Source organism: Pristis pectinata, chromosome 9 (genome assembly GCF_009764475.1).
Source record: "Pristis pectinata isolate sPriPec2 chromosome 9, sPriPec2.1.pri, whole genome shotgun sequence".
Lineage (NCBI taxonomy): Eukaryota > Metazoa > Chordata > Chondrichthyes > Rhinopristiformes > Pristidae > Pristis > Pristis pectinata.
Window position 1 is genome coordinate 20429854 of NC_067413.1, and position 27117 is coordinate 20456970.

Here is a 27117-nt window from a genome sequence, read left to right on the forward strand (position 1 = left end):
TTAGGGCAATAAAGATTTCAGCAATGTTTGGGAGGTATGTGAAGAAATGTATAAAAAGGTACCTCATGAGATGACCAGCAGCAATAACGCTGGAGACCAACAATTGCAGAAGGAGACACTGAGTCAGGGACCCAGAGAAGAACTCGCCAAGATTGAACCCCAGCCAGGTTCATCCGAGTGGGTAATATCTGAATACAAGTAGTAGGTTTTGGAAATTGTGAAAGTAAAAGAGTTGTGAAACTAAAGAATTAATTAATCATTTAAAACTACATAGTGAATCTTTGAGTTGTCTGAACTAATTGTGATTAATAAAGAAGTATAATTGTTCGGCAAAGTCATTGTCTGGTGTGTTTTTATTGTGTGCTGTATTGAATTGGTAACAACAGCTTGTCCACATTGAAATCCAGCCTTTATCAGTAGAACAAAATAATGTGGAGATTGCTTTGTTACTTATTAATGGTGTTAAACAGCATTGTGGGTCACCTTACTGCCATTTGTGAAAGTCCCATAAAGATCTATCTTTAATCATGAGTTTTTCAGAGCAGTGTTATCAGGTTTCCCTATGTAACACTGTACTGTGTCAGTTCTAGTGTAATGTACTCCATCAATGTGTTTCAAGTTCTTGCAGCTTCCAGCATTTGACTCTGCAGGTGTGATCTCTGTAGCAAGCTCATGACAAAATATAGCACAACACAAGCAACACTCCCCCAACCATGGGGGAGTATTGCTGCATATCAAATAGCTTCTGCAATGATGAGAGGCAAGTGGTAAAGTGCACACAGGGGTGACAGAGATCTGGACAGATTGGTGTGGAATTGTGCCCTCAGGTAGCATGTACTATGTGCAAATTGGCTATGAAGAACCTGCAGGTCAATAGCCAGGAGCTCCTGGCAGGGTGTTCCCTGGAAGGTCTCTCCAAGGAGTAACGCTGTATGAGTGCAGCATATGAATGCCTGCATGTTGGAGAAATCTGCAATACAGAAAGGTTCTTGTGCTCCTGTGGGCTGAAGGAAAAGTGACTGAGGTCTTCGCTCCTTGAGTAAGGAGTTTGAATGACCTCACTAATGGAGTGAGCAGCAGGATGTGAGATGTGGAAGAGATCAGCAGCAGCAGACTGGAATGGTCCTGAGGCCAAGAAACTGAGGGACTGTGACCTTGACCTCCACAAACAAGGTAGTCCAAATGTCCAAGAGATTTTATTTAAAGTCATAGGAGATCAGGGATACTATTGAAGACCAAGAGTGTTGACCCATTAAATTGCACATTGCACACAGTTAGTAAAACCTGACAAATCTGTGAGTAAATAAGTTGCTTTTGAGACCAGTGAGGTTGAAGATGATACTGGTGATGAATTTTATAAACCACACTACTGTGGACAAAAAATCCCCTTGAAGTTAGAATTCACGATGAGTGTTAAGATGCTCAGAAATGAGCCGAACATTTCTCCCCTCCAGCTTAAGCCAAATTTCAAATGTTGAATTTTCATTTCTTGGTTGTGCATGGAAGCTTTTGGGCCACTAATAGCATTAGTGCATGTATTCGACCTCAGATATTCATTTTGTGAGACCACAAAAGTCTCACAGCTCTGGTGGAAGAAGAGGTTAAGTGAACTGTGCAGTTAGCCTTGATTTCAACATAGGATTACATGGGATGGCATAGTTGGTTGTTAGAGGGGAGTTTCGAGGTTCACTGGCCATAATAATGTGAATAAAACAGAGACAGAAAGGTACGACAGAGCAGAGCTACCCTCAAGGAAAAAACGCCCTGCTGAAATTCCCAGAGCATGTTTCACAATCAAGCCATAGAATATGCTGCCAAACCAGCAGGTTTTTCTAATCTTTATTTCCTATTTTGTCCTCCAGATATTACCAGGTGCGTACTGCACTGAAAATCCCACCCCGAATTCCTCACAGGCTGACAACAACACTGACAGGACCCACAGGTAAGAAAATAGAATGCAGACTGCTGAGCTGGTTTGGTCAATTACTGCCTCACACCAGACACAAGAAACCTGGCAGGAATATATTTTGAGTTATTTTCATGCTACAAAGATGTTCTTTATTCTCTTTCTCATTTTTAATGTACTCTTCACCTCCAACTAATGTCAATGTCAAACAATATTCTGCATTTTGTTTCTGACCTGTCGTTACAGCTGCTGCTTATGATGGGGTGTCGTACCACAGCTGACCTCTTTACCTTGCCAGAATGCCCATATTGCATTGCTAATATGGGCAGGCTATTCATCCCTTGCTTGCCTCGTGCCTTTGCCTCCTAATAGGAATTGTTGGATAACATTCAAAAGGCAGGAGCTGCAGACTTTAAGATGCTGAGCTCAGTTGTAGAGTTATGACAGTATCTTAACTGTGCTGAATTAACTCTGCAGAGATCTGTTATCAGAACTGTCAGTCAAGGGCATAACTAGGACTCCAGTTTGCAATCAGCTGATCTGGTCGCAGCAAGCCTGCACAGCAGACCCTGCAATAAGCAAGAGTACGTTTTATGTCAGAAAGCATCTGGAATCTATCCTTGGTTAATGCTGGTTCACAGCATGGAGCCTCAAAACTACTGTGGCTTCAGCAAGGTGCTGAATGTTTTGGCATGTATGCAGTGATTAACAGCTGGCGGGTAGGATTCACAGTAAATACATAATTTGAAGACAGTTGTACCTGAAGGTAGCTTTTATAATTCAGTAGACTCTCTTATAATTGGTTGAGTTGGAAGACTGAGATACTTCTAATTAGGCTTTCCTTCTATATATTGCTTATATACTTTGAGACTGTTGTGACTGACCTGTGACATCCGCCTACAGTGACTTGACAGCTGCTGACAGCCAGCTGTTAGAATTATTTAGCGGCAGGAAGTTTTACAAGTGTTTACCAGTAACCTGCTGTGTTAGAGGAGAGTAACATTGCAGAACTGACAGAAGAACAAATGTAACAGTGTCACATTGAGAGAAGATGGTCGGATATGGTGTGCAGAGAAAGAAAGAGACCTTAGCAGAAAGAAATGAGGGAATATGTACATTGAATAAGCATAGAAGAAACAGGCCATCAAACCTAACAAAGTCCATTGCCATGTCATGCTCCAGTTAAGGCTCTTCCCACACTTTCCCATCAACATAATCTGTTTCTTCCCCTCGTATGCTAATCTAGATTCCTCTTAAAATTCATCGATATTGTCCACATCCATTATTCCCCATAGTTTGACTAGGGAAATACATTTATTCTGTATTCTGCCACTCTCCCTCCCACCCCCCAATTTAATTTTGTTGACAATCTCTTGCTAGTTGCCTCTGGACTTGCTCTGTTTCCTAAGTGAAACATTCTGAGCTTAGACCGCTATGGTAATTAAAGGTTGAACTGTAGCCTGAGTTGGCAAAATGGCAGCCAAGGAGAGCTCTGTGTAAGCACACTTACACAGAATTCTGCTTCTAACTATTAACTTCCAAGTAATATGAGAAAAGGTAATCACTTTTTCACAAACCTTCAGTGGTGCTGGACCCAGGCTGGTTTTCTCTGTGTTCCTCACCCTGACCAGCAACAATATTCTGTTGCACTCAAGACCCAAGTCATCCTCTGTGATAGAAGGAACTTGCAACACAAATCTTCTTAAAGGCTTTTCCTGTACTAGTTGGTGTTTGGGTTAGGTATGATTGGGAGAGGCAAATCTGGAGTTAAGCATCTGGCTTTGATATGTGGCAACAATGAGGAAGTATCTTAAGTAGGATATATCAGAGACACTCAACACTTCAGACTCAATGATCACAATTGTAATGTTAAGACCTGTTTGTAAAAGTGGCTCATGCCATTCGCAGGACCCTGATGTGCATGTGAATTTTGTGCAAGTGAGGTCAAAATATCTGTTGCACGTTGCTTGGTGTCATTGCTCATGCTTGGCAGTCTATATGTGTATGGGCATTATACATAAGGAGGATATGGAATGAATTTTGGAAACTAGATGATCTGTTTAGTGACCAACATTCCTTTCTTTGACTCAGAAAAGTTGTGCTTCATGAAAAGCCTTTAAGGTGAAGGTGTCTGAAACCTGCTCCATGTTTTTAAGGCATGACCTCTTTTATTAAACCTAATTTTCACTGTACTTTAGTTCCATGATGGTTAGTTAGATAATGAGCTAACAAAACCTTTTAAGTATTGCTTAAAGTTTATTTTCTGTTTCAAGGACAAATACACTATGGCCTGGATTTATCTATGTGATTAGGTAGGTTGACAGTTAAGTACACAAGTTCTGAATCCTGCCAGGAAACATTCACAGAGTTAGTGAGTAACTGACTTTTCTAAGGTGGAGATTACAGTTTCAGAGATATGTGTAAATTCTCAGTACAAGGTCAGGATAATGCAAGAGAAAATGACTGCTTTTTATTTTCGCAATATAAACTTTTTATACTTTGGTGCATAGTATTTCCTGAGGGATTGGTGCTCTCAAACCCTTACTGTTGATACTCTGTTAGAATAGAAAGAAAAGTTTTGATGTTTGACCCATCAGGTCCATGCTAGCTCCCAGGAGAATGATCCCATTTGTCTAATGCCCTGTATTCCCACTCCCTGCAACCAACTCTTTCTTGCACATGCCAACTCTCCTTTGATTATCTGTGCCACTTATCTATACAGAGGGGTAATTCCCTGTAGCCAATCAACTTAACAGCACATCTTTGAGATAGGGGAGGAAACTGCAGCGCCTTGCGGATCCCGACACGGTTTTGGAGAGAACATGCAAAGTCCACACAGGTCGGCATCGAACCTGGATCCCTGGAGCTGAGGGGGCAGCGGCTTCATGTCACTCCCACTCGTGAAATCTTGATTCTTTTGAAATTGAGTCCTTTGAATTCTACCCTGTAAAAGGGAAGTATTTTTAAAATAAAAAATAGGATAGGCAATAGACCATTTGGCCCTTTAACTCTGTTCTGTCATTCAGTAAGATCATGGCTGATTCTGTGCCTCATGTGATATTTTTTTGTGTCCAGAAATCACAATCTCAACCTGTTTACCAAAAAATACCAAATCTTTACAGCTCTAATGGATGAAGGAAGTCCTCCTCATCTTAGCTATAAATGGCCTGCTCTTCAGCCCTGAGACTGCAGCCCCTAGTTCTTGACTGTACAGCTGGAGGAAACAGTTCTCATCGTCTGTCTTAACAATCCCTCTTTTAAAAAATAACTTGGCCATCTCAATGAAATTGCCTCTTATTCCTTTATACTTAAGATGATTATTGGATGGCCTAACTCAAGTGTCTCTTCATAGGTCAATTCCCTAATGCCTGGAATCAATCCTGCAAGTCAACTCTACACTGACTCCATTGTCCACTATTATAATAAAAGATTAGATGACTGCAAGTGTAGGCTAAGGTCAAATGCCAAAGGTGCTCAAGAGCCTAGTGAGGCTCATGCCTTTGGACCTTATTTTTGTAATGTTCATCGATCTTCCAGCTGAATGGTGTGGATCATTACCCTGGTAATGGGTGGCATGAGCTCAGGCAGCAGCCCTCTCTGTCGCTGTCAGTTGGGAAGACCTCAAGGAAACAAAATTACGTGGTTATTTTCATCCTTTTGGTAGGTTTGAACCAGTTAAGCCACGATTGCTTCTTCATTCATGCTTCAGGTTAACATTACTACCAAGCCTAATTGACATAAAAGGAGGGCCCTGCCAATGTCAAAGGATGTCGTGCAGCATGTAATTTAATATTGCCATAGCCTCCCTTAAGTAGATAAGTCTTCAGCTCCATTTTAAAATGGGGTTTACAGTTCCTCCGAAACATTTTTGAAGAGTCCTTATTTACAACTACTGGTTCCTATTCAAGGAAATGGACTGTGGACTGATGCACATTGTATCTGGAATCCATTAAGGACATCTGCTGTGCTGGTAGTTTGTGTTTAGAAACCACGAAGACGAGTCTTGAGAACTGAGCTCACAGGGATCTTGGTTAGCAGGTGATCGCATACTTTAACAAATGGAACGAGACGACTGCTCCAGACTGCACCAGGAGAAGCTTCCAAATTAGATTCGCTCACCACAGTGCTGAAGGTGAGGCATTGTGCCACTCATTTGATGTTGTTCAATAATGGAGATGACTGATTAGCAACAGCAGCAAGCACTGCTTATAAAATTCAAAGCCTGCAGCCCAAGTCACAGATGTTCTCTCACTAGGAAACATGTCATGCAGCAGATTGGAGGTATAGGCAGTTCTCTAGTTGTGAAAACTTCCAACAGTTCTAATATGCCTATTCTCCTCTATAATATATGCTGATTAGAGTAACAGAAAGGATTTGATTCACAGCAATATTTTTCTACCCACTGATTGTGTAAATTGTCTTCAGCCAAAGGCATTATTCATCCTGTTGGCCAGAGTACTCACTCCCCTCATCCATAGGGTTCCACTTTGGATACATTATCAGTTGATTCCTGTTCTTCTGTCATTAAGATTTATCACATTGTTCAGGCACGCTTTCAGTGTGATAAAGAATCATCGAGTGATGCAGCATAAGAGATCTACTGGTACAGCAGTACAGTGGTTAGCACTGACAAAGTTCTGGACTATTCACCTGAAAACCTGAATTGAAATTCCACTATGGAAGCTGGAGTAGTTAATGAAGTAAATCTGGAATTTGAAATGAGTAGATTAGTGATCAATCTTCCAATTTGTAAAAACCTATCTGGTTCAATAGTGCCCTTTAGGACAGGGAATCTGCTGTTCTTATGAAGCATTGCTCCATCCCATAGCAACGTGGTTGATTCATAAGTGCTCTCTGAAGTGGCTGAAAGTCAGACTGAACATTTGCTGTGTTGAAATAGAGCTGCTGATTTAATTATTAGAGGAAATGAAAAGACAACTGGTAGTGCATTCAAGATAATTGAACTTATTTGGAATTAAGTGAAATGAGAAGGTGAATATGTGGTTAATCTTTTTAAAAATACAACTTCTTGGGCCTAGTGGCCTTTTCCAATTCCATATTTTGATATTGAATTTGAGAAGTGTGCAAGCTTGTTTCCTTCAAAAACAAGTACTGCATTTGATCAATAATGGAAAAAGCTCTTCAATTTGATCATTGTTTGAATAGAGCTTTAAAGCTGTCATAATCAATTGGCTTTTATGCTTCCGGGCTAGGGAGGAGAAATAACAGACAGGATTTTTTACTCTTGAGCCCTATTGAGTAGTGTTGACTTGAGGTGGTATAGTAGAACTGAACTCAGTTGTTGGGATTTTGCCAAAGTGAGCAGTGAAAGTTGATTTTTCTCCTTTTGGGAGACAATGATAAACTATTTCAATCAAGACAGTTCTTTGACCTTAGACAGTTGTCGAAACAGAATCCATTATATGTCACCCAGGGCGACAATGGCTAACGCGAGGGGACATAAGTTTAAGGTGATTGGAGGAAGATATAAGGGGGATGTCCAGGGTAAGCTTTTTTTTACACAGAGGGTGGTGGGTGCGTGGAACACACTGCCAGCAGAGGTTGTGGAGGCAGATACATTAGGGACATTTAAGAGACTCTTAGATAGACACATGACTGATAGAAAAATGGGGGGCTATGTGGGAGGGAAGGGTTAGATAGATCTTAGAGCAGGATAAAATATCAGCACAACATTGTGGGCCAAAGAGCCTGTACTGTGCTGTATTGTTCTATGTTTTAAGGGAAAATTTAATAAATATTCTGAACAGATCAAGGTTTGTGACTGCAATTAAAGCAGAGGCATTGGAATTGTTCTTGTAAAGGTTTGGCTTCGATGAACTAGGTTGATTGGCCTTCCCTGCTATAAAGTTACACATAGAACACTGTATTAAGTTCTGTGTATTACATTGTCTTCTAATTTATATTCTCAAAACCAGGGTTTGTGAGGCAGTTGCTGATGTTCTGCTTTAACACCCTGCTGTTTCCATTGCATTTAAGTGAAATTATCTTGATTGGACTAATAGCGTAAGAGAAAAAGGGTTTAGCAATACAGTTCAGAATTCCACTGATAAATACTAGATTTACGGATTAAGTTAAAAGCACAGCATAAAAACAGCTGTAATCTCTTCCTTGAATGTTTCTGGTCACTTTCCCAATCCTGGTTTTTTATTTTAATGGCATAGATTAAAATAATTTATGGAATGGCATAGATTAATCAGGGGCAGTTACCACAGATTTATTAAGGGAAAGTCCTGTCTGATTAATTGAACATGTTGAGGAAGTTGCAAAGTGGTTCAGTGAGGAAAGTCTGTTTCATGGTAGATTTTAGCGAGGCTTTTGTCAAGATTTTATATAGGAGGCTGGTCAAAAAAAGTAAAAGCATATGCGATCCAAAGGTCTGGTGCAAATTGGATCTGAAATTGGTTTGGCGTAAGGAAAAAAAGGGTATTGGCTGACAGGCAGTTAACGTTATGTTTCCATAGAGCTCAGTACACCATCCCTTGCTGTTTGCAATATATAGGAATGACCTCCACTTAAATGTAGGGGAATAAAGGAGATTGCAGATTATACAAAACATGGCTTGACAGTGAGGAGCAAAGTTTTACCCCGCAAGATGTTATACATTTTTTGATTAGTGACAAATGACAGTCCAGATAAAAGGGAGGTAATGTATTTCAGGAGTTGCGGCAAAGCAAGGGGAGAATGCTGAGAGGTGTGGAGGAACAGAGGAATGTTGGAGTATATGTCCCCAAATCCTTAATGGAAGCACGACAAACCAATAAGATAATAAAAAAAAGACATACATGAAGCTATCCTTTAATAACTGACACATAGAATATAAGAGCAGAGAAGGGATGTACACTACACTGTTTAGACCACTGTCTGTGTAGTGTGAAATGTTCTGGTTACCACTTACAGGAAAGATGTGATTACACTGGGGGTTTTATTTCAGAATAACTGAGGCTGAGAAGAGATTTTACTGAGATGCATAAAATTGTAAGGGGCCATGATAAAGTAGGAAGCAGTTTTTTCCCTTGATAGAGGGTTCAGAACTATCTATTTATCTGTCTCTTTTTTTGGCTTATAGCACTCTTGTGAAACACCTTGGGACATTTTACTAATTCAAAGTGCTGTATTGCTGAAAATTGTTGAAAGTTAAAAAATTGTGCTGAGTTACCGAATCCATCTTCGGATTTAAATGAAATAGTTTACTCTATCTCAGCCTCTGAATTAAAGAGTGGATGAGTGCATCAGAATTCCAACCCCAGTGGTTCTCTAGTTCTCCCACTATAAACCTGGTGGCCTCCATAAACTGAATATTATCCAATCAAGTCCTCTGTCACTTTTTTCTCCCAGCTCAAGTTGTGATCAAGAATATCACAAGTAGTCTAGATCTGGTCTCCTTCTCAGACCCGCCACTTGTGGTGGCTGCTTCTTGCACCAGATATGGAGAGCCAGCCCATCTAGCCCTTTGTATCTGAGTGGCGGGGCCAGCTCTGTACACAGCTTGAAGATGTAACCAAAAATAATAGTTGTGAATAATGTAGCTGATATTTCTTACTGAATTTGCCTTTAATCCTTTTTCATACTTGGAAGGATGAGGATTTTGTCCATGTGATGTGGTAAGAGAGGTTGAAGCCTGAAATGCATTCGGATGCTGATTTTTTTAATAGAAAAAACTATTCCACTTAAAATTCTGAAGTCTGAGATAAATCCCAATTTGGAACTGATAATTAGCAGTGTTGCAGTACATCCCTTGAGTAAGTCCAAGGGCCATAGTGAATGCTTGGACATTCTTACCAATGATGGTGTCTGCTCCCTGTCCTGACTTTTAGTGACACTGGCTTGCAGATGGCTACATTCCAAACTAAAGAGGAAACTCAGTAGGAGTCATAGAATCGTGAAGTCATACAGCTCAGAAACAGGCCCTTCAGCCCACCATGTCCATGTCAACCATCTATGCTAATACCATGTACCAGAACTTCTCCGTGGATTGTCACCTTGTCGTGGTGGAGAAGCTTGTGTGGTCCTGAGATCCCGAGAGCAATGCCGCCTGGAGCTATGCTTCTGGTAGGGTCACCCATGGCGGTAAGGTCGATGGTGAGGTCCCTGACAAAGAATAATCCAACCAAGACCTCAACGGTGGAACAGGCAGATGAAGTTATTCCAAACTCAACGGCTGTGAAGGCAGATGAAGGCTGCAACAAATCCATCAGCTCCAATCATCGTGGTTTCCATGCCATTGGAATAGGTTGGTTGATTGTGAAGTATCGTGTGCTTTTTGTAGTGCAACATCAAGTCCACGTTAAACAAGTACATGCACAGGCGGCTTCGCTCTGTGGGCTTGAATTTTCAGAGCCAAGGTTGGACTCATAAGCCACTTGAGAGCCCATAAGTAGATCAACGGAATGAAGACCATCATCCTCGACCTCGAGGGATAGCCATGACGATGACCAGCACTTGGTATGAAGCCTAAAATGCCTTGGGAATTCAAGTGCTGGTCCAGATGACACAAATGTTGTTAAGAGTACCTACCTCCATCACCTTTTCAGGCAGTACATTACAGATTACAGCCATCCTTGGTGAGAAAGTTTTCTTGGATCCTCTCTGAAGCTCTTGCCCCTTACCCAAAACGTATACCCTATAGTTTTAAACTCCTCTGCTATGGGGAAATGTTTTTTAATACCTGCTGTACCTGTGCCTCTCATAATTTTGTATACCTCTTTCAGGACCCCCCAAAGCCTTTCTATTCCAAAGAAAACAAATCCAGCCTATCCATTCTCTCCTCATAAGTGAAACATTCCATCCAAGGGAACATGCTCTGCACCCTATCCAACGCAATCACACCCTTCTTATGGTGAGACAATATTCAGCTGTAGCCCAGCCAATGCTGGGAGTCAACATACCTGCTTTCTGGCTGATCCTTGCAAGTATTATTGCAGAATACGTGGGACTTTTCTGCCTTGTTTTATGACTCTCAGATATCGCCTAATGACTAAACAATTTTGAGTGTTCCTTTGAAATTGGATGTGATGGAAACCTGATGTTCATTTACATCCATCTATTTCTCTGTCCACATGTATTAATATCACAAGCTAGCCAGGAGGGCATGTTGCCATATTCATAAATACTACAGAAACATTAAAGGAACAAGGATCAGAGCTGAGTGAGTTCATCCTCCATTAGATATACTACCGGATTGTTTGGTTAAGGCATGGAAACTGGAACTTGTCACTTTCCTTATGTTTTACTTCCACCTCCAACCAGTCTTTTGAACTCCTATGGTGTCATCAAATGACTTGTTACTTTTTTATTTTATGTGGCTTTCACATTTTTTGCAGCCTTGTCATTGGTAAAGCACATTGCATTTAATGGGTAGCTCTTTCTGGTGCCCCACTCTAGAAACCGTAGAACATAGATTTGTTTCAATTTTTGAAAAGATATTGTAAATATATTTCAAACAAAATTTGCTTCAGTTTTTAAAAATATATTCTACCTAATTTAAGTATTTGAGACATCTTTCCAAGATTTTTTGTTATTTCATTAACCATCAGAGGATCCCAATCTTGTCTGCTGATTTTAGAGTATACTTCTAACGGGAATCCCGATCAAGCATCCCAGCAAAATCCCCTTGGATTAACATATCTGGCTAGCAGGTTTCTGTTAATCTCCAGTCACATGCGGGGTTCTAATGGCCTGTGATCTGTTCTGGGACAATTCCACATACATCGTGCCTGCTGTCAAACCATAACTTTGCTACTACTTACCTAGGTCAAGGAAAACATAGAGCTTCACACGAGTATGTCCAGCTCTTGTCTCAAGAAAGTGCCTTTGTTGTAATGATATCTATCTCCTGCTTTTGCTCTGCTAGTTGTTCTGTTAATTGATTCCACTCCTATAAATTTGGGCTGTTTTACTTTGACCTCCTAAAGAATGCACAGTCTGTATTCTTCCCTGGACTAGTTACTACCCCAAGTCTACCTGAACTTATGCCGATAACACATACAGCTTTTTCTTTGGGCAGCAACCCACTGTGTCAGCCTCCCTTGGTCTTCAGGTTTTTTTTAATCTCTTCTCCTCCTCTGGCCTTCTGTATTGCTCAATCCTTTCCTGTCGTCCAGCTTTCCTTTACCACCACCACCACCTCCCAGCCACCAGCTCATTTCATCTTCATGGTGGCATTTAAGAGGTTTCTAGATAGGCACATGACGACGCAGGGAATGGAAGGACATTCATCATGTGCAGGCAGCAGGGATTAGTTTAATTTCCATCATGTTCGGCACAGGCATTGTGAACCGAAGAGCTTGTTCCTGTGCTGTACTGTTCTATAGAACATAGAATGGTACAGCACAGGAATAGGTCTTTCGGCCCATGATGTCTGTGCCAACTACGATGCCAATTTTAAATATATATCTGCTGCATGTTGTCTATATCCTTCCATTCCTTGCCTGTTCATGTGCCTGGCTAAGTGCCTTTTAAACATTGCTATCATAGTTGTTCCCATTACTCTGGACAGTATTTGTCCCTCAGCTAGGGAGAGAAGCAAACCTAACTCCCAAAACAGACACCTTATTCTGATTACCAAATAACTGAGGAAAATGTTCAAAAATGTGCTCAGAGCTTCCTTGAAGAAATGCATCATCTTCATGCATAAATAGTCTTAGGTGTGGTTTAAAGGTTGGCACAACATGGTGGGCCGAAGGGCCTGTTTTGTGCTGTATTGTTCTATGGTTCACTAACTCCTGGGAATTTCAGGTCCATGATCTCTCAAAGTGGAGTCTCTAGTCCATGTACATGATGCACACAGAATCCTTGCATAAGTGGTGAAAGGAGCGCACGGCCTCGCAAAGTACTTGCCTGTCCATCCCACCAACCGCCTGTGGCTCCTACATTGGTCTCATTAGCCATCTCAGAACCCCAAAGTTCGAATGGAAGCAGGTATCCTTGATCGTGACAAACTGCCTCAGAAGACGGTAAACACATATAGCCACTGTTGTGAGAGAGGTTTTTCTGTGTACAATCAGCTGTTTGGAGTCCTACATTATAATGCTTACTACACTTCAAAAATATATAAGTGGTTGTATGGTGGTTTAGACAGACTGATTCTGAAAGAATTTTTTTTTAATACCCTAACTTCTCCAATTTAAGTGTTATTGGTGGAGTTCAAGAACAGTTTGCCTGAGAATTATTTCAATACATACATTTATGCTTTTAATTCTCTTTCCAGTTTGTTCCTTATTCTTCTCCAGTCTTGAAGACATTGAGCCAGGGGTATGGACATTGGCGTAAGCTAGTAATGGTGTACTAAACTGGACACGCAAAAGACTGCAGATACTGGAAACCACTGGCTCCTGTCTCACCATTGACCATCTCCTCTTCATACTGGTCATCTTCCCTCCACACTCAGTCCTGTTGCAGGGTTTTGATAATTCCTTTCCTCCCACAGATGCTACTCAATCCACTGAGTTCCTCTAGCAGACTGTTTGTGGCTAGTAATGGTGTAAGTTTTTAAGGGTGATTGACTTAACTGTAACTGGTTTATTATTGTCATATGTGCCGAGATATAATAAAAAGCTTTGTTTGCATACCATCCAAACAGATCATTCCATATATAAATACATTGAGGTAGTACAAAAGGAAAAACAAGAACAGAATGCAGAATATAGTGTTACAGTTACAGAGAAAGTGCAGTGCAGGTAGACAAATAAGGTGCAAGGGCCATGACGAGGTGGATTGAGAGATCAAGAGTTCATCTTTACTGTACGAGAGGTATGTTCAAGGGCCTTATAACAGCAGGATGGAAGTTGTCCTTGGGCTTGGTGGTACGTGTTTTCAAACATGTCTATCTTCTGCCTGATGGAAAACAAGTTAACCTGAGGCAGAATAACTTTGCATACATTTCCTGGTGCCTTAGCACTTCTTGGAAAATTCTTCTCAATTTTGGTGGGATTTTTGTTTAGAACTCCCACAAATTACCTAAACAGACCTGCAATTTAAAATTTGTCTGCAGTGGAATTTTCAGCTGAAATGGGCTAACAAATGACTTATTTACTTCTGGAACAACCAACTTATACTGACATCATTTCCCCAGAAACTGAACTATTTAAAGGGTGAACACTCAAACTGCATTTATTATCCTTCATGAGATCCTTGACTTCCTTTGACCTCAATTGTGACTTCATTTGTGAGACTGTACTGTTCTGCATGTGGAGTCCAGGGTAACAGTCACTTCTAGCTTCATAGAATTAGCATCATTCAAGGATCTCTGACAGAGTTTTCTGCCCATGCCTGTATTGGGAAGGTCATCTAAACTCCACATTTAAGGACAGGAGGCTTCCTATATTTTTCCTTCAGCCCATAGGAGCAGGCAGAGTGGTTGTCTCTGAATGGACCGCTGGCATTTAGAGACAGCGCTTTGTTCTTATAGAGATGTCCCTGTCAACTTCCTGCCAAGAGTACCTGAAGGGACTCTGTGGCCCCACGTGCACAAAGAACAAGTCTCCTCCATGCACTGTTCATGTCCAGGTTCCTCTGATTGCCTTGGAGCACACTCCCAGCCTGGTGACATTCAGTCATTGGCGACTGTTCCCAATCGCTGGAAGAGTTTGTATAGAGGTGTGTCCCTCATTGAATTGACTGCAAATATTATAACAACAACAAGAATTTGCAACAGATCAATACAGAAAATGAAGCTGAAGCCAATGTTTGGAGCTCTTGCTTTTTCTACAACTTTCACAAATTGTGTTAAGTTGACCCACAATGCTGCTTTACTGCCAACAGAAAAAACATGTGGAGCTGTGTTTGGGTCCTGAAATTTCCTGGTCTTGGACTAGTTAAACTGAGGTTAATTGTAGTCACCTTGTTGTGTCCCATTTGAGATTCATCAATATAATTCAGATCAAGAATTAAATCTCGAGCTTTCTTGTGATCCATGAGGCTCAGGCAATCATGGGATAAACTCTCTGCATCTCTTCGCCTTTTCCCTTGTTTTAATTCAAGCAATTATAAACACAAATGGGAATTAACACTCCTTTCTTCTCAGACTGTGTGCTTTGGAATGAGTGTTTATTCTGGATTAAGTTTTGGATTGTGATGCATTGATTTTTCTTCAACAGGATTTGTGCTGAAAGATTCACTTTGGCTTTGAGTATGAAACAATTGAACATGATGTACTCATTACAATGTGGCCACACATTTGCTGCTTCAAATTATTTTATTCTAGTTCATACAGTAATGAGTGTTCAGGAAATCATTAACATGTGGTTGATCTACCAGAATGAATAATGTTTTTGCTAATGATGTTTGTATTAGTGTTTGAAGTAATGTTACGTACCTTACTATGTTTGTAGTGCAGTACTTTAGCACAGGATATTGCACCTGCAGAGCACTCATGGGCTTACTGTCATACCTATGAACAAAAGATTGACATTAAATGAGAAAACAGTAATAATGCAATAGTGCAAATGTCTCCTATCCCTGTGGGTAGTGGTTGTAATGATTATTTAAGACATCTGAACCCTATCATCATTAAGGAAGGTGATAAATGCTCAGAGGAGAGCAATCCAAATAACCCTCTTATTTAGCCACCCTGTCAGTTCTACAACTTCTACTAGTCCCATCTATGGTAGAGTTGGAGAATCCCACATGGAACTAACCCATGGCACCCACAACTGGTCCTCTATATTAGGTCCCTTTTTACCAATACCTCAATATTATTCCTCAGTTTTGTTCCTCTGTGTTTTCCTTCGGTCTTACAACCTTATAAGAACTTTGTATTTCTCCAATTTGGTCACATACCATTTGGCCCATTTGTAACCTGCTTTCAGTTGCCAGGGTCTAATTTAAGAAATTCCTTCCATAAACCTTACTGACTCTTCATTTTTCTTTCCTCTTTTTAAAGTCAAATTGGCCTTGTATCTCCTTCTCTAACTTAGTGTTAATTTATTTGTAATTACGGATGCCCTATGACACTTTACAGCCAGTGAAGCACTTGGAACTGAAGTCACTGATGTAAGGAAAGAAATGCCCAGTTGATGTGCCTTGGAATACTTTTCTACATTAAGGGTGCTGTATGGGAATTTGTTTCTTGGTGACTTTAGCTGTCAAAGCTGGGCTTTGCTTCCTTTTTAGCCTGCATTTACTGCAATCGTAAGGGAATTGAAGTCGGTGGGTGGCACAGTAGTGTAGCAGTTAGCATAACGCTATTACAGCACCAGTGACCCGGGTTCAATTCCCATCGCTGTCTGTAAGGAGTCTGTAAATTCTCCCTGTGACTGCGTGGGTTTCCTCTGAGTGCTTCGGTTTCCTCCCACATTCCAAAGACGTACAGGTTAGGAGCTGTGGGCATGCTATGTTGGCGCCAGAAGAGTGGCGACACTTGCAGGCTGCCCCCAGCACATTCTCAGTAATGCAAAAAGACGCATTTCACTGTGTTTCAATGTACATTTGACTAATAAATAAATATCATCTTACTCTCTAAGAATGGCTGCTGAGCAGAACACCATTGATTCAGCCACCTCTCTGAACTCTTTCTATCCAATTAAAGTTGTAAAACCACCTGAATTTTGCTTTTAGATCAAGCTTCTCGTATGTGTTCGTGAAGGTTACTGACCTAGATGATGGAAAGCTATGCTGCCGTCAAATTGAGGCACTCAATAGGAACATGAATGATAGAAAAATTGAGGGTTTTGTGGGAGGGAAGGGTTAGATAGATATGAGAGCAGGATAAAATGTTGGCACAACATTGTGGGCCAAAGGGCCAGTACTGTGCTGTAATGTTCTATGTTCTAAAACTCGTGAAATCATTTAGCTGCACACATTCCCATGATGAGGGCCTAGCAATCGCTCCACTCCATTTTCCTTTTTTGGTATGACAACAGCAATGTGGATCACCCTAATGGTGTTAATGGAAGTAGCATGAAGTGTGAGAAACTCAAATGTGAGGTACACAGCTCAACATGGTTGGGCTTTCCTGTTTAACAACGTTTGTTGGTTCCAATGTGGCATTCTCTATTTACTAATTAATTGCAAGTTCTTGCAATTGTTACAATGTAACACAGCAGGTGTGATATTTGCAGGCAGCACTTAAAGGCATGTGTCACTTTGTGAGCAAGATCCTTCCAATTGCAGAGGAGTGTTAGCAATGAATAAATGGAAGCTGGGAGTGCATGGGGCTCAGTGGAACCTGGACTGACTGACTGGGGAAGAACAGTACCCACAGGACGTATATTCTTTCTGTGGGGTTGGTGGGGTGGGAGGGCGGGGGTGGGGGGGGGGGAAGGCGTAGTAGGGTTGCGCAGGGATCCTTCAGAGGCACACCGAGATAGGATCTGTAAGGACATGACACTCAGAATGGCGGCAGTTTGGGGAAGCCTGTAATGCAGGCAAAAGCCCATACCCATTCTGCCTTCTCCTGTGGGCCTCCGAACACGGGAGTCAGCAGCAAAGTATGACATGTAGCAGAGATCAGCAGGAGCAGCCTGGAGTGATCCTGAAGCTTGCAAGTTAAGAGTGACCGTGCCCTTGACCATAACAGGCAAAATGTGAAAGGCACATAAAGGTGATTATGTTGAAGTTTTTTCAAGATCAGAGATCTCACTGAGGACAATGAAAGCAGTTTGAGAGCTGGCCCTTTAAATAGCTCTGTTTGAGGGAAAACAGGAAACAGGATTAGCATAATCTGCAGGTTTTGTTTGGAATTGTGTGAATGAATTTCTAACACTGGGATTTTGACGTTGCTCTCCATTTCCTAGACGCAAACTTGTTTCCAGGAGCTGCAATTATCTGCTACGTCAGTCACGGCCTTTGCACTATTAGACTGATGTTAGCTTTGGAAAAGAGACTATTGTTGTGTCTCAATCACTGAACACTTGCTTTATGATTTAACAGATTGCATCTACATTATCACTGACAGACAACAGCTCCCTGTGCAACTGTTCTCTTGTGTATTCAACTGCTATTTGAAATATTTAATTTGTGTAAATGTAAATATACTGTAAGAAAAATGTTTTATTTTCTCTGCATTCCCTACATGTGTGCTTGGCTAATACTCCTCTCAGGTTAACATTCATGGTGGTCTCTAACTGCTTTATCCCAGGTGCTGGGAAATTAATGCATGAGAAGCAAGGAACAAGTGCCCTATGGGAAAAAAATAGTGCAGCAGGATCCAGTGAATATTTAAGGTGGCCGTTGTACATAATTATACTCTGTCAGTTAAATACAAACATCCAAATGAGATATTATGGCACTATTTCAGTGCCATTGATATTCATTGATTGCCTAAGACAATCTTACCAAGCTTCAGCTGGCAACAGAAGAGATGCTTTCTTTCTTGGATCACCTAGTTTGCTGCTAGTGTCACTACCTCCCACAATAGCCTTTAAACACTGAACACATGCATTATATTTTCATTCTGACATGAAATTGTAGTATAATGATGTTAGCTATGAAAATGTATATTGATGCAGTAAGTCAGGAGTAAATACACTTTGGAATAAATAAACCAAGCAAGCAGATGGACTTAATGGAAAGATGCTAAAGGAGGGATGTGGAGGATCAAGGAAACCCATGGGCATAAATCCCTTGTTCGTATGGCTGAACACTTCAAAGCCAGAAACTTCAATCAAATCTTCTCACCCATAGTTTCCATTGTGCTGCCTTCTCTCCTGGTGCTCCGCCCTCCCCCAACCAACGCTGCACTTAAAGAACTGATAATCATGGCAGGGCTATCTTGAGCTCTAACATCCAGAGGACATTTGCCAACAGCAGTTCTGAAGTTTGAGCGGGTGTGTGTGTACGCCTTGATCTTCATTTAAGCCACATGGGCTACATCAAGGATAAGTGTAAATGGGTGCTTGATGGTCATCATGGACTCAATGGACTTAAGAACCTCTATCTGCACTAAACTCAAAAAACACATGAAAGACTCTTCTGTTTCTTGTTGGAATGAGTAAGAACTAAAATTGGCAAACAATATGCTTAGCACCACAGTTTTGTCACAAGATTGTTTTCATTCATTGATGGGTTATGTGTACCATTGGCAAGGCCAGCAGTTATTGCTCATTGTTCTTGAGATTGATGATGAGCTGCTTTCTTGAATTGCAACACTTCCTGATTGAAGGCACTCCCACAGCACAGTTCGGGATTGATCTAGTGATGGTGGGATGCCATCTAAATATTTCCAAAATCAGAATGGTGTGTGACCTGGAAGGTGGCTCTGTTCCCATCAGCCTGCTGCTTGCTGAATTTGTGTTAATTTGCTACAGAAAAATAGAGGCAGCAACTGGGGAAGAAGCAGACCACCACCACCTTATCAGAGAAAACAGTGGTCGGGTAATAAGAGCCATCCTGGTGATTCACAGGTCTTGAGAGTAAAAGAAAAAAAACACCTAGAAAGATAATTAAAATTACTTCTTATGGTTACTGTAAATTTAAATTATTCTAAGATCAGAACTATCCATGATATCATCACTGTCCTCATGTTTTATTGACTAAGCCTCAGAAAGAGTGGAATTTTACTGGAGTGTTTGGATTTACTTTAAATGAGAAAGAAAATCCTACGTAAAGCATCTGACAGTGCTACAGCTATGAAGAAAGACAAAGCAAGCACAATAAATACAGAAATAGTAAGACAGCAAAGAGTGAAGATTGAGATTATACTTTTGACGTGACCACTGCAGTCCCTTTTACAGACGTACTTTGTGTTGTTTATTTGTGCCTCAGTATTAGAGTTAGAGGATGCAGTGAGATGTCTGGCTACCATTTGAAAATTTTACATCAAACATTTCTCTAAAGTTGACTCCTGTGTGTTAAGACATTTTGTTTTATTGATTTTGTTAGTATCGCTAGGAGTATTGATTTTTTTTTCATCAGGTCAAGGGATGTTGGTGCTGGGGAATGGAATGGTTTGCATTTCAGGCACCCAATGTCAAAATAATTACTTGGACTGGAGTCAGGTTTAGAAGAGGCACTAGTCTGCCCCAACAACATGCTTGAACTTATGGCAGTTCTCTTAATTCACTCAGGTACCAGGAACATTGTTAATTTCCATGCCTACCTGCCAACCAACTGAATGAATTACAAATTTCTGTCAAATACCTTTCACATATTTCTCATATTTTCTCACAGCATAGAAGGAGGCCATTTGATCCATTGAGTCTGCACCACTCTCAGAGCAATCCCATCAGTCTCATTCTCCTGCTTATTTCTCTGTAGCCTGTTCCTCTCATGCACCCATCAGCTCTTCCTAATTCTCCTGACATCCACCTACACCAAGGATGCATGGTACCAGCCAACCAGCATGTCTTTGAGATATGGGAGGAAACCAAAGCACCCAGGGGAATTCCACAGAGTCATAGGGAGAAAGTCCAAGCTCCAAAACAGGCATCAAATGTCTTGACTGAACCGCAGTCACTGGAGCTGTGGTGAGAAGATGAATCAAAACCACAAGGGAAACCTCGATGAAAGATATAGAAGAATTTTAATGATGAGTACTCCATTTACTATGCTGGTTCATTTACGATGCAGGTTTGCTGAAGAACATATGATGGTGGCATTGCTGGGGTTATGGTGAAGGAAATGGACAGTTTCCTGAGCATTCAATCAGCATTTTCAAATTTTTAGTCAGGAAACTGATTTTACTTAGAAGGAAGAAGGTTTCAAACTGCCTGAATTGTATTTCAATCTCTATGTCAAAGGGCACTCTGCTTCCTCAGTTCCCACTATAACTCCTTCTCTGAATGTCCCTTTTTCCATTTGCTTCTCTTTATCCTCATTGTATTAAAATCAGAACAGATCACACTAGCTCCTTCCTAACATTCTTTTTAAGAATTCCAGAGTGTGTTAACTCCATTACTACTTCCTGCAGTGGGTTATAAAAGTCAATTTTGGTATTGTCTAATCACAGTTACATGAATGACCATTTATTGCCCGTGACAAGGTGATGGTGAGCCACCTTCTTGAATTGTTACAATCATTGTACTTCCACAGTTGACAGTTCCCAACAACATGTATTTCCAAGTCAGAATGGTGTATGACTTGGAGAGTAACTACGGTAATGGTGTTCCCATGTGCTCGCTGTCCTTGACGTTCTTGGTGATCAAGGTACAGATTTCAGAAGTGCTGTCAAAGTACCCTGGGCGAATAACGACACTACATTTTGTAGATAGTACACCCTGCAGAGACTGTGTGCTGGTGGTGGAGGGGATGGTTGGAGTGCCAGTCAAGTGGATTGCTTTGTCCTGGATAATGTTAAACTTCTTGAGAGTTATTGGAACTGAACCTTGTGATGGAATGATGGCCATTAATAAAGCAGCTGAAGATGGTTGGGTCTAGGATAATGCCCTGAGAGCTCTTGCAACAATAACATGGGGTTTGGTTGATTTCTTTCGTGCATTCACAACCTTCCTCCTTTATGCAAGGTAATGACAATAACCATATGTTGAAGTTAATGCATCTGAATTTCAGAAGTGGAATACAATGCACATCTTACACTTTATGCTGTATTTAGCTTAGACGGCTGTGGATGAATTTCTGCTCTTCTCCTCCTTTCAACCTTGCCGTTAATTACCAGTTTAAAAAACTTCACACTTCTCCAAAATCTCTTTAAAAAAGAAAAATAAACTAATTATTTGAAAAATCCTGATGTTTTAGATAAAAGAGTATTTGCTGTTCAACTTGAAAATAGATCTTGAATTTATAAAACTAATTAGATATTACATGTGAGGATAATATACAATTTAATTATATGTGGTTTGGTTTATTAAGGCTGTTTCTCTGTTTAATATTTGATAATATATACCAACTTCTCTTTTCCAATAATGAAATACACAATGTAGCTATTGTGATTTCAAATATCTTAAATATTTTCTGAACAGTTTAGTTTTTTTTCTGTTAATATTGCAGGTACTTAATGGAATATTGTCGGTTTAATGATTCATCTGGCTAGGCTGCTTCACAATCTCTGACTGTTGCCCCCTGCTGCCAGATTTCCACTCCTGCCCACTGACCAAGTTGTCTAATGTTGCTCCGGGGAGTTTTATTTTAATGAGGCACTGGCATTAAAATTGTCAAGCTTCCACACCATTGGATTCTCTGTAACCAGCTCCAGTTTGGACATCTTGTACAGCAATCCTGCTTCCCTTTTGTAATCAGGGCAGATATTTCTAAAGTATTTCATCAGATGTGATGCGCTTTGGGCTAATCTGAGATTGTGTAAGGCACTGCATTATTTCAGGGTTTTCATATTGTAGTCCCAGTACCTACTCAAATATCTGTCATGCTATAATTAACTCTTCTAACTTCTTTCTTTCAAAATATAGTTCCCTATCCGTTACATGCTTCAAATAAAATATTTCAAACGCTCAATTTATAGTCCGAACAAGATGTCTGTTATCTGCTGGTGCGTTTTCAAAGTTCGTGATTTCCAGAACAGAATTATCATTTATGGGCTCAGCCCATTATTTAAACATGTACTAAAATAATCTCTAACCTTCAAAAAGGTGACGAGTTTGAAACTCAGTCACAAGTATTCCCTAATTTGGTTTTTGTTTCAAGTTCCTTTTCATGTGTATGCAGGGGTACATTGACTGATTCTGTCTTCTCAATCATATTTTGCATGCAAGATCAGCAAATTTACTTATTGATGGCTTTATCATCCTATTAAAATTGTGCTGATGAACCAGTTAGAATTTTAGAGTGTGTCAGAGAAGTAATAATTAATGAGTTACCTGTCAATTATATTCCATTTATATCTAAATGTTGTATAAAAATGCTGGTGTGTTCTAATCCTGTTTTGGAAAATGTAATAAAATGGTACACCATCAGATAGAATCTAAATCTTACACGTGCTTGGAAATGTACATGTACATGTTTCATGATATCCTTAAGGCAATTGGTTATCATTGGTTCAAAGTTGACAGTTCAGTACAACAGTTGCAGTTACCATCTTCAAACGGAATGAGGCACTGAAACAAATGGAATCTGTTCCTGTACTACAATGAAAAGTAAAATCAAAAACAATGGAAATTTGAAATAAAATGAGAATATACAAGAAGCCGGCATCTGAGGAAAAAGGAAGGTGAACGTTTTGAAGACTATTTAAATTCAAGGATCTATTTTCAAGATAACCAGAAGTAAGGCAGGTAATGAGCACAGGAAAATGATGGAACATACTTTAAATTGGGTGGGGAAAGAGCAGAGCTTAGGATAGTTAGTGTGTGGATGGAAGGAAAACCTAGATGGGTCAAAGCTGAGATCCCAGTCTGATTTATTTATAGGACTTTACTTTAAATGTTAGCATGCAGAACAACCTCAGGTCTGTATATAGATTTGGCTTAATTTTATCCCCACCCTCCTCAGCCCTCACAGCCCCCAACACTCTATTTTTGTAATGGGAGGGGGGTTAAAGTCGAGACCTGGAATTCTGGAGTCTTCAGACCTTACCAGTGGTACATTACTCATAGTGAGAACTGCCCACACCCCAATGACTCACTGATTAAACAGTGTGTAGTTGTACTGTAATTTATAGAGAAGTCTCAGATTTGATCTGTACTCTGATGTTGAATTATTTGATCTTGATTAGATAAGTGGTAAAGAAATTGGGCCAAATGCTTGTTGGTTAGAGAAGGTGGAATTGGCCCAATTTTCCAATTCTGATTGCTCACCACTAAGTGCTGCTGATGTGCAGACATATTGATGTTGATACTGAAGAGAACTGTTCATTTGCAACGTCTCTTGCAGTCAGATAGCCTCACTGATAAAGAATGGCCACCTTTACGCGATATTTGAGTCCAATGCTTGTGGAGTAGTAGCTCATCTTGAGGGCAGTAACTTTGAGAGAAGAAAGATAGTTGGACCAAAAGTAGAAATGGTATACCAACAACTCAAAAGGTGTGAAGTATCCAGAGTAAACAAGCTGTCAGCAGCTGGAAATGTTGCTTGTGTTTTTCCTTTTTAATCTGGAGCTGTCGAGTCCAACTTTAGTAGCTCAAAGCCAGACTTTAAGCTTTCAACCAAGTCAGAAAATAATGTTGATTTATTATGTGTTTTTATCTATCAGATGATTCTACAATCTACAGTGTTGTCCTTATTAATGTAAAGGAACACAATAAGTCCAATGAAAGGCTGCAGCTACAGGTTGCAGAAAGCACAATATGCTTGCAGAATCGCCTTTAGAACACAAAGAATATTTCTTTGCTATTCTAATGGCTAAATGTTTCTCCAATGTGTAAATGCACCTGATTGTACAATACTAATCATTCTTCAGAATGAAGGATTCATTTTTATAGTGATTTGTAGGAAAAGAGAACTATTTTTAAATCAAGCATACCAATTTAAAAAAAATCTATTTCTAAATTGCTCCAATCCTCCTGTTTTACTCACAAACCCCTTAATGTGTTTTGAGTCAGTTATTGGGGCCATGTTGTGCTTTTATTTATTTTTACTTAAGACATGAGGAACAAGCAATAGGCTGGATCTTGCTGAACCCAGTCTGCACTTGGAATTGCCGCCCATGGTCCCTATTCTCATTTGTACTGCATACAAAGGATTGATCCCACTGGCAATGCATGCTCACAAGCAAGGTGTTGATGTCACTAAGCCTCAGATGGCTCAGTGCGGAGGCCCTGCCCTCTAATTGGCTTTGACAGAAGGCAAAACTGAGATAGAGCCTTAGAGAAACAAAGGACTGCAGATGCTGGAGGAACTCAGCAGGCCAGACAGCATCCGTGGAGGAAAACAGTCGGTCGACATTTCAGGTCAGGACTGAAGATAGGAAAAGGGGAGGCCCAATGTATGGGGGGGGGAGCAGAGCAGTGATAGGTGGACAAAAGAGGGGAGGTGGGGTGGGCACAAGGTGGTGATAGGTAGATGCAGGTAAGAGATAGTGATAGGCAGGTGTGGGGGAGGAGGGGAGAGCAGATTTACCAGGGGATTGGTTAAAGGTATAGAGGCAGGTGCCTCACGGGGGAAGAGGAGGAGGGAAAAAAAATGGCAAGGAGAACAAAGAGAGAGGCTAGGAAAGGGAAGAAAAGAAGAGGCAAGGTGGGGGGCATGGGGTTTGGTTTACTTAATGTGGAAGAATTCAATGTTCATGCCCCACCACCAACCATATCTTCCACTCCCTATCCCTTTCTGCCTTTTGCAGGAACTGCTCTCTCCGCGACTCCCTAGTTCATTCCTCCCTCTCCACCCATCCCGCTCCCACCCCGAGAACTTTCCACTGCCCCCACTGTAGGTGTCACATCTGCCCCTACACCACCTCCATTCAGGAACCCAAACAGTCCCTTCAGGTGAGACAGATATTTACCTGCACTCCTCTAATATCACCTCCTGATATTAGTTGGGACCTCTGTCTCCAACCAGCGAGAGTCATCCAAATGTAACCTGGAAACATTGTTCAAGACTGTAAGAAGATTGTGGATTCAAATTCCACTTCAAGACTGCGGTATACAACCTACTTAGTAGTGGTGAGATCATGTTTCATTGTCGGGACTGCTTTCCTTCAGAAGAGACAGTTGTCCTGGCCATTACACCTCCACCAACTAACACCACCAGAAACAGTTTAACAGGTGATACGACATTGCCATTTGAGGAATCTTGAAATGTGCACAGTGGAATTGTGTTTACCTACCAAGCAAGTGAGGGCATTTCGAAGTGATTCAATGTATCTGAAGTGTTTTGTATTAGCCCTAGAAATACAATAAGGTGCAAAATCAATATAAGTTTCTTCTGGCTAAATACCACTCATCTGATACTAAATCAGATACTAGAGTATAATAAATTTTAGTGAGGATGCTTCAAGCATCAACATCTAATGAAATTTTGAAATATAATACCATAAAATTCTAATGTGGATTGAAGTGCACATCATTAACTTTGCGGTAAACTATCTTTGAAAATGCAGAATAGGAATCATCTTATTTAACCTTCACGTTGTGTGTGATATTACACAAGGTCATACCTTGTGCCTGTGAGCTCATCCAGCAATAAATTGCTAATGCTATCAGCAGTCACTAAAGGCAAACATTAATTAAATTAACAGCACTGTACTCATGGAAATCCAATTTCAGCTTTTGATTGTTGTGGTGCAGATGTGTTGTACATTGTGAAAAATGCAGCAAGAACCTTTTATTACTAATTCTCAGGATGTAGGTGTTGCTGCCAGATCTCATATTTATTGCTCATTTGTAGTTGTCCTTGAGAAGTTTCTTAAACTGCTACCAAATATAGGAAGTTCCAGGACATTTCGACTGCAGGAGGGGCAACATCTCTCCTTGCACTTCTTCTCTTCCCACCATGTAGGGACCCAGTCTTTCTTGGTGAAGCAGCAATTCACTTGGATTTTCTTCCAATCTAGCGTATTGCAATTCGTTGTTCACAATGTGGTCTCCTCCACATTGGAGAGGCCAAACACAGATTTGGTAATTGCTTTGCAGAACATCTGAATTCAGTCCATTGTGGTGACCCTGCACTGTCTGTTGTCTGCCACTTTAATTCACCATCCCACTCCCACTCTGACCTATCTGTCTGTGGCCTCCTGCACTGTTACAATGAGGCCCAATGCAAGCTTGAGGCACAACATTTCATCTTCTCTTCGACCGCATTGCAGTCTTCCGGACTCAATATCAATTTCTCCAATTCTTAGTAACTCACTGTTACTTTCTATATGTATCAGAAATGGCTATTTCTGCCAATTACCCATCTGTGATTTTTTTTGTCTCAGTTTTTCTCTCTCCATTAGAATAGCTTAGACGACTGAACATGTCCCACAGCCTTGTTTTCAACAACACATAATTCAAAGAAGGATTGTGTGCTTTTAACTGCCACATTAACTCATTGGGCCTCATGTTAAAAGGCATATTCCACATGTTCTTCCCCTCTCTCCCCCACCTTCCTTGTCACTGAAAAAAAAACGTTCTCTCTCCCAATTCCAATGAAAGGTCTGGGACCTGAAATGTTAACTGTTTTTCTTTCCATAGTTGCTGTCTGATCTGCTGAGTGTCCCCAGGAGTTTCTGCTGTTATTTTGTCCAAGCCAGGCTCATGTATCACTCAGAGGGAATCTTGGTGATGCTTCCGTGCACCTTTGGCCCTTGACCTTTTAGTTGGTAGAGGTTATGCTGTCAAAGAAGCATTGGAAAATCACTTTAATACAATCTGTAGATTAAAAATGCTGCATTTCCAGTGCACCTGTGATTGTCCAAGTTAGTGTAT

At 40.7% G+C, this 27117-nt stretch overlaps 1 protein-coding gene across 4 annotated transcripts in view; it reads left to right on the forward strand.

Annotated features, from left to right (window-relative positions):
* The window catches only part of LOC127574218 (protein FAM135B-like), a 249465-nt gene that overhangs the window by 77668 nt on the left and 144680 nt on the right, over positions 1-27117 (forward strand). For all 4 annotated transcript variants that reach the window (XM_052023030.1, XM_052023029.1, XM_052023031.1 and 1 more), the window contains one exon: positions 1863-1942. In XM_052023030.1, coding sequence (XP_051878990.1) covers positions 1863-1942 — 80 coding nt within the window. The remainder of the gene's footprint in view (positions 1-1862; positions 1943-27117) is intronic.